At 43.3% G+C, this 13,540-nt stretch overlaps 1 protein-coding gene across 1 annotated transcript in view; it reads right to left on the reverse strand.

Annotated features, from left to right (window-relative positions):
- The window catches only part of LOC124619377 (nesprin-1), a 635,455-nt gene that overhangs the window by 490,372 nt on the left and 131,543 nt on the right, over positions 1-13,540 (reverse strand). The window contains exon 2 of the mRNA XM_047145705.1: positions 12,506-12,567. Within this exon, the coding sequence (XP_047001661.1) occupies positions 12,506-12,567 (62 nt within the window). The remainder of the gene's footprint in view (positions 1-12,505; positions 12,568-13,540) is intronic.

The following is a 13,540-nucleotide window of genomic DNA, read 5'->3' on the forward strand; positions in this document are numbered from 1 at the left end:
TAACAAAGATTGTTTTCACCCCACACTCTTTCAGCTCATTGGTAGCAACCTATGATGTGTAGTGAATATCTCACCCATTTAGTGGGACCCTACAATTTTCAACCTGTTGTCTAAGTCCAGGAAGTCTCAGCCTAGCTTGTCACAGAAACTCCCAAGTCTCTGTAATTAGAAAAATAATGGAATAGAAAGCAAAAAATGTCCATACTCTTCATCACGGAAAGGCTGTGTGCTTTTGTGGTTTTACACTGAACTGCTTGATATTTCGATGCAAATTCAAAGACATATCGGAAACGATTATTCCATTTTCCTTCTTAATTTGTTTGTCTAAGAAGTATAAGGAACATTACAATCTTGTTTTCTTACGGTTGTACAGCATATCTGACAAGTTAAACATCGTATAAGATTCCATCGGAAAAGAATCGACCGAACTAATCACATACATAGACCGTCAAATCAATGGATCTCACTTCACTATATTTTTGTATGTGGAGATGTGTGGATAAAGAAGCCTACAAAGAACAAATAAACTCGGGGGATGAATAAACCGTTCACATGAAACAGTTCTGTTGTTAAAAGCGCACAAAACATTCTGAAAAGAGCTACACGTGAAGCCGCGAAAAGAGCTGAATGTGTAGAGAATATTTAATTCCAACTATTATTCGTGTGGTTTTGCATTACTAAACTAATACAATAAGTTGTATGTGTATTCTCTATCAATTTTGTGCAGGTTCTCTGAAGTATAAAATTCAGACAGCTGCAACTCTACAATCACTAGGAACCAGATACAACTTTTTTAAAAATCGAATTCATATTATCGTCTCATGAAATATTTACTGTTTCTCCTAAGACATCCGTCGCATTAAGTATTAAGCCACTGAGAATGAGTGTTGTAAGTAGACAGGAGGAAAGTGTCTGGCTCACTGCAATAAAGCAATCGCTTTGTTTTACTCTGCAGGAGAAAAAGCTTCTGATGGTGAACGCAAATTCTACAGCCAAAACAATAATCCTAGTACTATCCGAGTTTAAAATTTCAAATCTTTGGATGTATAAAACCATAACTTCCTCATAGTGTTGATAGTCTCTTTTATCTCTGTGTCTGTAGCCTCCAAATATTTCGTAAAAGGGAACACTGGCCGTTGTTGGCTTATATTTATATCATTTAGCTGCGCTATTGGCCAATTTCGACTCTCATGTCATTGTCAGGTACATATACATTAACAGTAAGCACCGTTTTGCACGGGAGGTGACAAACAAATCGTAGTGTTACTCAGACATTTCTTAACATCAACTGCGAGGTGAGCTCTGGACAACACGGACGCTATATTACTGACCGTTGGCCTCAGCAGTCCTGAGTTCCGTTAAAGATGATTTGGTGCTTCGGAAGCCTGTGGTTTATAAGATCCCTGGTGAGTGCGCCCGTGCTTACATCGGACAGACGACACGTACAGTCCAAGAGAGATGCACAGAGCACTGCAGGTACACCCGGCTCTTACAACCTAATAAATCTGCGGTGGCCGAGCACTGTATTGACACTGGGCACTCTATGGTTTACGATAATGCCGAAATTTCAGCCTCGACTTCATCTTTCTGGGACTCAGTAGTGAAAGAAGCAATTGAAATTCGGTTGGCGACGAATTTAATTAACAGAGATAGCGGCTTGAGCTTGGACAAATCATGGAATCCGGCAATTTCTGTAATTAAATCACAAAGACGTCGCAACGGTGCAACTCTCCGTGACACATCGATATCACCGTGTGGAACGACTGCGCAGCCATAGATTTAATTTCCATGCGTATGTTACACGTCTTTGCCGCCTATCAACGTCTCTGGCGCCGTGTGCATCTCTGGCCGCATGCGCAGTGGTTCTTCGGTCTTCGATTGTGAAAGGACGGAGCTAGTGCTGGAGCGTTAGTCATCTCGGCCCACTCTGAAAATGGATGGACAGTATTCAGCCAAAATATTAAAAGAAGAAGCTGAATTTATGCGGCTGCACGCCCGTAATTTTATGGAACATTAGACGACTTCATCAGACGCCCCGATGTAGCGAGGAAGTTCAAGAGAAAATTCACATGTTAATTTTTGGCAAGTACGACACGAAACTGTAAGCAGCTGAATGTATCGAGGGTGCATTTTGTTGCAGCATGGTGAAAGGTGGCTACACTGAGCCACAGCGCCAGAGATTGCGCCAAAGAGTTTTATTCCGCCGCCTCCACTGGCAGTGCTTGTCGAGAACTCGTAGTAGTCAGTGCTTGCTGAGATGTCGTGGTGAAGAGTTCTTGTCGAGGGTCGTGGTGGAGAGTGCTTATCGAGATGTGGTAGTAGTGAGTCGGTGTTGAGATGTTGTAGTAGGGAGTGCTTGTTCCATGTTTTATGCAGTTGTTTGATGGGCTAGACAGCAGATGTTGTTCGAATGGAAATATTGTAATGATCAGAGTGCTTTTCGTCAATATATATGAAGGTAAAAAAATTCCCTTTTCTTTTTATTATTTCAATGTCTTAAATAATGCGTCATTACAGGTTCAGTCAACAAAGCATCTGGTTGGTTGGTTGGTTTGGGGAAGGAGACCAGACAGCGTGGTCATCGGTCTCATCGGATTAGGGAAGGATGGGGAAGGAAGTCGGCCGTGCCCTTTCAGAGGAACCATCCCGGCATTTGCCTGGAGTGATTTAGGGAAATCACGGAAAACCTAAATCAGGATGGGCGGCAAAGCATCTGGCTTGTGTTTTTGTATAAGAGTGTAATTCTGGTTTCCTTACGCAATTCTAGTATTTCTATTTTTTTTTCAATTACTTCAGTATAAATGGTATTTAAAATTTCTTGTCTTATTGAAGAAGAACCGTGCCAGATGTGTACGTTGAATCAGACTTCCACACACAGAACAGTTACACTTGTGCTTGGGTTTCGTACGTTTTATAGTTGCTGGGGACTTAATTAATTAATTGTGTTAACGGAAATTTTCATTTCATTCTCTGTTGTTGTTCTATGCAGTCAGATTGCGTACAAATACTAGTCAGGGCCAACCGTTTACGAGACTTCGTAATCGGACAGACAGTTATTAAAATTAAAAATATTTGCATTCAAAAAAAAATAATTAAGCCCCCATGCAATGGTCATGGTCTTAGTCAATGGAATATAACTTACGAGGTCCAGCATCAACAGACGAAAATTCAGGCTACGTTCAAGCCTACTGACGTACTGAATAGATTAAAGTGATTTGAAGAATGTTATTGTCAACGGAAATAAATTTGCGCGGGAAGGGACTTGCGGCTGCGGTGCGGATAGCATTTCTCTTAACCGCGCACCGAGCGAGGTGGCGCAGTGGTTAGCACACTGGACTCGCATTCGGAAGGACGACGGTTCAATCCCGTCTCCGGCCATCCTGATTTAGGTTTTCCGTGATTTCCCTATATCACTTCAGGCAAATGCTGGGATGGTTCCTTTGAAAGGGCACGGCCGATTTCCTTCCCCATCCTTCCCTAACCCGAGCTTGTGCTCCGTCTCTAATGACCTCGTTGTCGATGGGACGTTAAACACTAATCTCCTCCGCCTCCTCTTAACCGCGCAGACCTCCAGACGTAACAGCAGAGGCGTGAGTCAAGAACTAAAACAAAAAGTAGCTAAGCGCGATCGTTTTCTGCGATGTCAACTGCCGTAAGTCTACTCAGCATCATGAGATACCCTGTTTACTCGAGGCTTAATACTATAATCTTAATACTCCTTCTCTCTCCCCCCCCCCCCCCCCCACACACACACACACAGACACACATACACTACAGTTTCGGCTGGACACACAGATAACCGGCTGTGTGAGGTATATGATTGTGGTTTAGTGCTATCAGTTACGGACTAATACTGCTATCTCGTTTCAGAGCCGGCATAATCTCTCAGCGCCAAGCTCATAGATTTCTACGGGCGGCGCTCCCTTGAAAAGCGCGAAGACCGTGGGTTCTACGGGCCAGCGTATTTCGCTGATTAAAAAGCGCTGCGCGTTGTTTTCGCAAATCTGACTATCGATATAAGATGTTTATAATGTTATTTATTAGTTGCACTGTCAACTGGGGCGAATGTGCGCCTTGTTTTCACGATAGTTCGTCCGTTATGAGTCATTGTGTCCGTCTGCCGACAGAGCACATTATTGGAATTCTGTGTAAGAAAAATGGCACGCCGTGGTTTATTTGATGAAGAAATTGCCAATTTGCCGAATTTTGGGGAAACTGCCGATGCTCTAGATAGTGAAGATGTTTTGTAGCACACGGGTGTCTTTGAAGGTAACTGCAATACAGTGCGGAAACTGTTTTTTACTTCCTCTTACTAGCGTTATCGAATGCATTTTGGTTAGACAGTTCATTTCAGACCGAGAAAATACTTTCGTTACGCCATTTCACTGTATTGTTGTTTATTTAATTGCGACCTAGGTTTCGGCCTTTTACGCCATTTTCAAGTGATGGGGGGGTATGTCATTAACATACAGGGTGATTCAAAAAGAATACCACAACTTTAAAAATGTGTATTTAATGAAAGAAACATAATATAACCTTCTGTTATACATCATTACAAAGAGTATTTAAAAAGGTTTTTTTCACTCAAAAACAAGTTCAGAGATGTTCAATATGGCCCCCTCCAGACACTCGAGCAATATCAACCCGATACTCCACCTCGTTCCACACTCTCTGTAGCATATCAGGCATAACAGTTTGGATAGCTGCTGTTATTTCTCGTTTCAAATCATCAATGGTGGCTGGGAGAGGTGGCCGAAACACCATATCCTTAACATACCCCCATAAGAAAAAATCGCAGGGGGTAAGATCAGGGCTTCTTGGAGGCCAGTGATGAAGTGCTCTGTCACGGGCTGCCTGGCGGCCGATCCATCGCCTCGGGCAGTTCAGGTTTCATAACTAACCTTTTTCGTAGGACTCTCCATACAGTTGATTGTGGAATTTGCAGCTCTCTGCTAGCTCTGCGAGTCGATTTTCCTGGGCTGCGAACAAATGGTTGCTGGATGCGTGCTACATTTCCATCACTCGTTCTCGGCCGTCCAGAACTTTTCCCTTTGCACAAACACCCATTCTCTGTAAACTGTTTATACCAAAGTTTAATACACCACCTATCAGGAGGTTTAACACCATACTTCGTTCGAAATGCACGCTGAACAACTGTCGTCGATTCACTTCTGCCGTACTCAATAACACAAAAAGCTTTCTGTTGAGCGGTCGCCATCTTAGCATCAACTGACGCTGACGCCTAGTCAACAGCGCCTCAAGCGAACAAATGTACAACTAAATGAAACTTTATAGCTCCCTTAATTCGCCGACAGATAGTGCTTAGCTCTGCCTTTTGTCGTTGCAGAGTTTTAAATTCCTAAAGTTGTGGTATTCTTTTTGAATCACCCTGTATATTGCAGGATATCAAGTCCAAAATTGGCCATAAATTAAGAAAAATATTGGCCAATTTCGAGCTTGATGTCCTACAATATATGTTAGTAACATAATCTCACTCACTCGAAAAATGGGATACAAGGCCGAAACATAGGCTGCAATTAAATAAACAACAATACAGCCAAATGGCGATGTGTTCATTTCAGAATTATTGTATGATTGTTGTCAGCAACATAAAAATATGAGTTATGTTTGTTCTTCAAAATCAAAGAAACAAAGTGAGAAAGCATCTCGCAAGTAGACACGTTATCAGTGCGAACAGTGCTGTGTGGCGCTGTATGTGGAACGACGTCGTGACCCTCTGTTAATTGAAGTATCTTAATGAGAAGCTGTCGTCATTCAGCCAGCAGTTGATTAGTTCAATTACTACGGATTTTTTGACATCACTCTTCAGACTGGTTTATTGCGGCCCGTGCCAACCTTTTCCTCTCAGAGTAGCACTTGCAACCTACGTCGTCAATTATTTGCTGGATGTATTCCAATCTCTGTCTTCCTCTACAGTTTCTGCCCTCTAGTACCATGGATGTCATTCCTTCACGTCTTAACATATATCCTATCATCTTGTCCCATCTCCTTGTCAATGTTTTCCACATATTCCTTTCCTGTCCGTTTCTGCGCAGAACCTTACCAGTCCACCTAATTTTCAACATTCGTCTGCAGCACATCATCTCAAATGCTTCGATTCTCTTCTGTTCCGGTTTTCCCACAGTCCATGTTTCACTATTATACAATGCTGTGCTCCAAACGTACATTCTCAGAAATTTCTTCCTCACAGTAAGTCCTATGTTTGATACTAGTAGACGTCTCTTGGCCAGGAATGCCCTTTTTGACAGTGCTGGTCTACTTTTGATGTCCTTATTCCGTCCCTCATTGATTATTTTGCTGCCTACGTAGCAGAATTCCTTAGTTTCATCTATTTTGTGACCATCAATCCTGATATTAAGTTTCTCGCTGTTCTCATTTCTACTACTTCTCATTACTTCCGTCTTTCTTTGATTTACCGTCGGTCCATATTCTGTGCTCATTAGACTCTTCAATCCATTCAGCAGATCATGTAATTCTTTTTCACTTTCACTCAGGATAGCGTATCATAGATATACTTTCACCTTGAATTAACTCCTAAACTTTTCTGCTATTTCCATCATTGTTTCTTTGATGTACTGAGCGAACAGTAGGGGCGAAATACTACATCCCTGTCTTACACCCTTTTTAATCACAACACTTTGCTCTTGGTCGTCCACTCTTATTATTCCCTCTTGACTCTTTTACATATTGTGTATTATCTGTCTCTCCCTGTAGCTTACCCCCATTTTTCTCAGAATTTCGAACGTCTTGCACCACTGTACACTGTCGAACGCTTGCTCCAGGTCGACAAATCCTATGAACGTATCTTGAATTTTCTGTAGTCTAGCCTCCATTATTAACCGCAACGTCTGAATTGTTAATGATACAAAGGTGCTAGTGTAAATTTAAAAAAAAGTATCTAATAGCAGTTTATTGGGATCGCAGTTGCAAACTGTTTGAAAGATCAAAAGGTTGCTTCCATTCAGTTGCACTTCATTGGTACCGATAATATGTAATTTATCGTATGATCGCTTTCGGACTCAAAATGATGCCACCCAGGCTACACGTAAAAAGCAGTCAATACATGATATGAATTGCAAATGCACTATTTCAAAATAACAACGGACATCTAACACGGTGTAAAATGTAAGACTTACAAGTGTTGTTGTTGCGGTTTTCATTCCAAAGAATGGTTATGCAGGTATTCACACTTGTCTGTCCTGCGGAAGCGTCTTCATATCTGCATAACTACTGCGACCTTCAGTTCCCAACCTGACGATTCCTTGATGCCTAACGCCATGTGCTGTCCATCGACCCCTTCTTATAATCACACTGTCCCAAAATCTTTTTCCCCTCATTTGCTACTCGATATATCCTGTTATCTTCATCGTTCTTCTGTAGCACCACATTAAAAAAAAAAAAAAGGTTCAAATGGCTCTGATCACTATGGGACTTAACATCTGAGGTCATCAGTCCCCTAGAACTTAAAACTACTTGAACCTAACTAACCTAAGGACATCTCACACAGCCATGCCCGAGGCAGGATTTTTTTTTTTTAAATTTTGTTCGGTATTGTTCGTTGCATTTCGTCTGGGCGGACGTCACAAGACATTCGTTCAAGGTGATCGTTGATTCCTTTACTCAGTTTCTTATTACAGAGGGCGAGGAGCCCTCTGGTTCAAATGGCTCTGAGCACTATGGGACTTAACTTCTAAGGTCATCAGTCCCCTAGAACTTAGAACTAATTACACCTAACTAACCTAAGGACATCACACACATCCATGCCTGAGGCAGGATTCGAACCTGCGACCGTAGCGGTCGCGCGGTTCCAGACTGTAGCGCCTAGAACCGCTCGGCCACCACGGCCGGCGAGGAGCCCTCTGACCGAACACGCTGAGCTACCGTGCCGGCATTGAGATTCGAACCTGCGACCTTAGCAGTCGCGCGGTTGCGGACTGAAGCGCCTAGAACCACTCGGCCACAGCGGCCGGCACATTTCAAAAGCTTCTGTTCTTATTCAACTGTTTATCGTTCAAGTTACACTCCAAACAAATACCTTTAGAAAAGATTTGCTAACAAGTTTGTATCCGATATTGACAAATTCCTTTTTTCGGATTTTTTTCTTGCTGTTGTTAGTCTGAATTTTTATCTACTCTAGTTCGCATATCAGTTTTTTTTCTGCCAAAATAGTAATACTCATCTACTGCTTTTAGTGTCTCATTTGCGAACCTAATTTTTTCTATGTCGTCTGGATGTATTTACTTAATTTCCATTAGACTAGTTTTTTACTTTTGTTGATATTCATCCCACGACCTGTTTGAAAGACACTACGCATTCCGTTCAACTTGTCTTCCAAGTCCTTTGCCATTTCTGATGGAACTGCGTTGCCATCCGCAAACCTCGTAGTTCATATTTCTCCTCCTTGAACTCTAATTCCCTTTCCAGATTCCTCGCTGGTTTCCTTCACAACTTGCTCTTTGCGCAAATTGAATAACACCGGGAATAGGCTTCAACCTTCCATCACTCCCTTCTCTACTACAGCTTCCCTTTGATGTCTGTCGACTCTTATAACTGCTGTATCGTTTCTGTAGAAGTTGAAAATAACCTCTCGCTCGCTGTATTTTATCTCTGCTAACTCTAAAATTGTTCGCCTCCGTAGTACGGTTGACTGCCATGTGGAGAACCCTGGTTCGATCCCCTGTACTACAAGGAATTTTCCCATGGTGGCAGGGACTGGGACGGGGTGAAAGCCTCGCCATGCCAATAGATAAGCTGCTTGACTGAGTACTAGCGGTTCCAGGACACGAAAACTGTAAAACTGTCAATGGACGGGAGAGCATTGTGTTGGCCCCACGCCCCTCTATAGCGCATCGAGGCCCACGAGAAAGACAGGCCGCGGCGCGTACGACACCAAGGTAGTCTTGCCCTCGTTCGTTGGCTCGCTCAAATCAGCAAACTACGTTTCTACACCTGTTAACTCGTAACTAGACGTGTCCGTCAAACGAAAACTGAATCTTCCACTGGAATCTGCAGTTATGGAATCTTCCTGTTATTAGTCCTACAATGATGTGAGGTACATGGGACTGCTTATAATTTGTTACGGCTGTACTGGGGTACAATGAAATAAAATCGTGCTAAAACGATTATCAGTTGCATCAGGCACCACTTCCAGCATGTAATGAGTACTGTTAAGCGGAAGAGACTAAATGCTAGGGACTGATGACCTTCGCTGTTTAGTCCCCCTTAAACATCCAACAACAACAACTAAATGCTATAAACAAGTCGTTATACCATTTATATCGAGTACTGATCTTAAATTAAGTTTGCTGTAGTACTGTTAATCAGTAAGACTTTATAATAGCAGATTCCAGTGGAAGATGCAATTCTCGTTAGTACTTACACGCCCAGCTGCGAGTTAACAGGTTTAGAAACGCATTTTGTCTGCTGAGATGAGCTTGCGAACGAGCGAGTTCAGGACTACCTTCGTGACGTACGCGCCGCGGCCTATGTTTCTCGTGGGCCTCGATAGCGCATCCAGTGACGCCATTCGCTGAGGATGACACGGCAGCCGGTAGGTACCGATGAGCCCGCCAGGGCCTGAGGACGGAGTTTATATTCACGTCTACCTTCATAATTTCAAAGAGTGTGTTATAACATAGTGTAAATCTCTCTCTATATATATACGTAATCCGCAGGCCACCGTGTGGTGCCTGGGGGAGGGTACTCTGTACCACTACTACTACTACTACTTATTTCCTTTCCTGTTACACTGGTAAAAAGAGCGAGGGAAAAACGACAGTCCATATGCCTCCGTACGAGCCCTAACATCTCTAATCTAATCTTCATGGTCCTTACGCGAAATGTACGTTGGCGGAAGTAGAACTGTTCTGCAGTCAGCCTCAAATGCCGATCCTCTAAATTTTCTCAATAGAACTCCTCAAAAGAACGTCGCCTTCCAGCCAGTGATTCCCATTCGAATCCCCGAAGCACATTCGTAATACCTGCGTGTTGTTCAAACCCACCGGTAACAAATCTAGCAGCCCGCTTCTGAATTCCTTCAGTCTTCGTTTAATCCGACCTGGTGGGGATCCCATACACTCTAGCGTCCTATAAGCTGTCTCATTTACAGGTGAACCACAATTTCCTAACATTCTACCAATGAACTGAAGTCGACCATTAGCCTTCCCTACTGCAGTCCTTACATGCACATTCCATTTGATATTGCTTTACTACGTTACCCTTGATATTTAACCGACGTGACTGTATCAAACAGCACACTACTAATGCTGTACTCTAATATTATGGATTTGTTTGATCTTACTCATCCGCGTTAACCTGCATCTTTTTGAATTTAGAGCTAGCTGCCATTTATCACACCAACTAGAAATTTTGTCTAAGTCATCTTGTATCCTGCTGCAGCCACTCATAAGATGGCACAATTCGACACACCATAGCATCATCAGCAAACTGCTGCTTACCCTGTGTGCACGATCATTTATGTATATAGAAGGTAACTGTGGTGTCACCGCCAGACACCACACTTGCTAGGTGGTAGCCTTTAAATCGGCCGCGGTCCGTTAGCATACGTCGGACCCGCGTGTCGCTACTATCAGTGATTGCAGACCGAGCGCCGCCACACGGCAGGTCTAGAGAGACGTCCTAGCACTCGCCCCAGTTGTACAACCGACTTTGCTAGCGATGGTTCACTGACAAAATACGCTCTCATTTGCCGAGACGATAGTTAGCATAGCATTTAGCTATGTCATTTGCTACGACCTAGCAAGGCGCCATTATCAGTTGCTATTGATCTTGTTAATCATGTACCGTCAGACCGACGTTCACCATTAATGGATTAAAGTTAAGTATTCCACCAGCTACGTCCGTTTTTCTATATTCTAAATTTCTTGTCCTGTTCCAGACCTCACGCCAGCCTGCGTGAGCTAAAACGTGTGCCTATCGGCTTCCTCCATTTATACGGGTTGGCTCTCCTGCCAGCCCACAACAGTAACAGCGGTCCTACCACGCTTCCATGGGCCACTCCTGACGTGAACCTTGTCTCTAATGAACCCTCGTCGCTGACAACAACAGACAGGGTTGTGTTACTTAAGAAGTCTTCGAGCCACTCACATACCTGGGAACCTATTTTGGACGCTTGTACCTTCTTTAATAGTCGGAAATGTGGCACCGTGTCAGATACTATCTAAATTTATAATTGCTATAAACGTAGGGTTGCCTTCCTTCAACCTATCATCTAAAATAAGTCATAGCGTCAGTATTACCTCGCGTTTTCCTACATGCCTCCAGAACCCAAACTGATCCTCTCCGAGGGTGGATTCTACCAGTTTTTCTTTTCTTCTGTAAATAATTCGCTTCAGCAGTCTCTTTTGAAGCAAGACTTATTAAACTGGATGTTCGGTAGTACAACTGTCAGCGCTAGTCTTCTTTGGAACTGGAATTACACTTTTCTTGAAACCTAAGGGTATTTCGCCTGTTAACAATAAGACAATGAAATCGTAAAGTGCAAACTTTTACGGCCGGTTTGTCTTGCTTATAATATCTCGGACTACGTGTTGCGGTCAGTTAATTTCCGGAAAAGCCAAACGTCTCGTCCCATGTGCGGAAAATGTGGTGTCACCGCCAGACACCACACTTGCTAGGTGGTAGCTTAAATCGGCCGCGGTCCATTTAGTACATGTCGGACCCGCGTGTCGCCACTGTGTGATCGCAGACCGAGCGCCACCGCAAGGCAGGTCTCGAGATACGGACGAGCACTCGCCCCAGTTGTACGACGACATTGCTAGCGACAATACGGACGAAGCCTTCCTCTCATTTGCCGAGAGACAGTTAGAATAGCCTTCTGCTAAGTCCATGGCTACGACCTAGCAAGGCGCCATTAGCCTTACATAGTTTGAGAGTTATAGTATAAATGTCTCCAGAAGAACGCTGTATTCATCAACGAATAAAGTTAAGTATAAAGCAGCTACGTACTTTTCTTGCTACCATTCAATAGTTATCCTGTTCCAGACTTGACGCCCGTCTGCGTTAGATAGTGTTATTTTGAGGGGGCCGATAGGCACGCTGTGTCGGCACTTCTGTCGACACATCAGAAAACATCTTCGACTTACGTTGTAGTTTGGGTGAAGGTCCGATACACACGCCTACATAACTAAAATTTCGCTTCGCGGGCACCCATGCAGAGGCATGAGGTCACACATTTTCAAAGCTCCAGTGCAATAGGCAGGATTATACCAGAGAAGAAAGCATCGTTGACATGACCAGGTTCTAATGGGTTTGGCTTGTTATTATGTGTTTCATACCGTGAAAAATGTGTTTGATATTAATACATACCAGTTGATTTTGAACAACGATTAAACTTATGTAAGTTGAACAAGAATAGTATTAAAAAAAAAAAGATACGTTATTTTCTGAACAGACCTTTTAGATGCTAATGAAGTACAGTTAGGGTAGCACCAGAAATCTTGAGACAGAAAGAAGCAAAACTCACCTTGGATAAATACGAATTGATCCAGTTGACGAATGTCTTCTTTTGTACGCGTTCTTGTTCATCTGAAACAGAAGAAAACAGAAGTTAGTTATCATGTCTTTTTATAGGTGTGCGAACAAGATAAGGTGTTAATGCTATATAGTCAGTAATTCGAGGCGGCTGAAAAGCTTTGGGCGTGCTACGATGCTAATCTTGTCGCGAGGAATACAAGAAATCGGATTAAGGGGCCTGAGCGCCCTAGATGCACGGATCTGTCTTTAGATATGTAAAAATGAGAATTATTATCGGCTGATCTAAATTTGCTGGCATTTGACGTTGAGAGTCCTACGTTGCAACGTTGTCGCGACAAATTGTTCAAAAAATCGTTCAAATGGCTCTCAGCACTATGGGACTCAACTTCTGAGGTTATCAGTCCCCTAGAACTTAGAACTACTTGAACCTAACTAACCTAAGGACATCACACACATCCATGCCCGAGGCAGGATTCGAGCCTGGGACCGTAGCGGTCTCGCGGTTCCAGACTGTAGCGCCTAGAACCGCTCGGCCACTCTGGCCGGCTGACAAACTGTGTCTGCAGGCTACCGCCATTATCACTGCGTCCACCGCGGTGACAGAAAATTGCTTAGTCTCTATCTCCTACAAAAATCACGTAAAAATCTAAAATTTAAATGTGGCATGGATCCGCGTACTGCCTTTAAGCAAGTGAAACGACTGGTATTAATCTTGATTGGGAACTTCAAACTTATCAAGTCATAATGAAATTTTCACTCTGCAGCGGAGTGTGCGCTGTTATGAAACTTCCTGTCAGATTAAAATTGTGTGCCGGACCGAGACTCGATCTCGGTACCTTTGCCTTTCGCGGGCAAGTGGAGGTAGGAGACGAGATACTGGCTGAACTGAAGCTGTGAGAACGGATCGTGAGTCGTGTTTGGTATAGCAATTGCCCGCGAAAGGCAAAGGTCCCGAGTTCGAGTCTCGGTCCGGCACACAATTTTAATCTGCCAGGATGTTTTATCAAGTCATATTTTGGAAACT

Source organism: Schistocerca americana, chromosome 6, assembly GCF_021461395.2.
Source record: "Schistocerca americana isolate TAMUIC-IGC-003095 chromosome 6, iqSchAmer2.1, whole genome shotgun sequence".
NCBI classification, from domain to species: domain Eukaryota; kingdom Metazoa; phylum Arthropoda; class Insecta; order Orthoptera; family Acrididae; genus Schistocerca; species Schistocerca americana.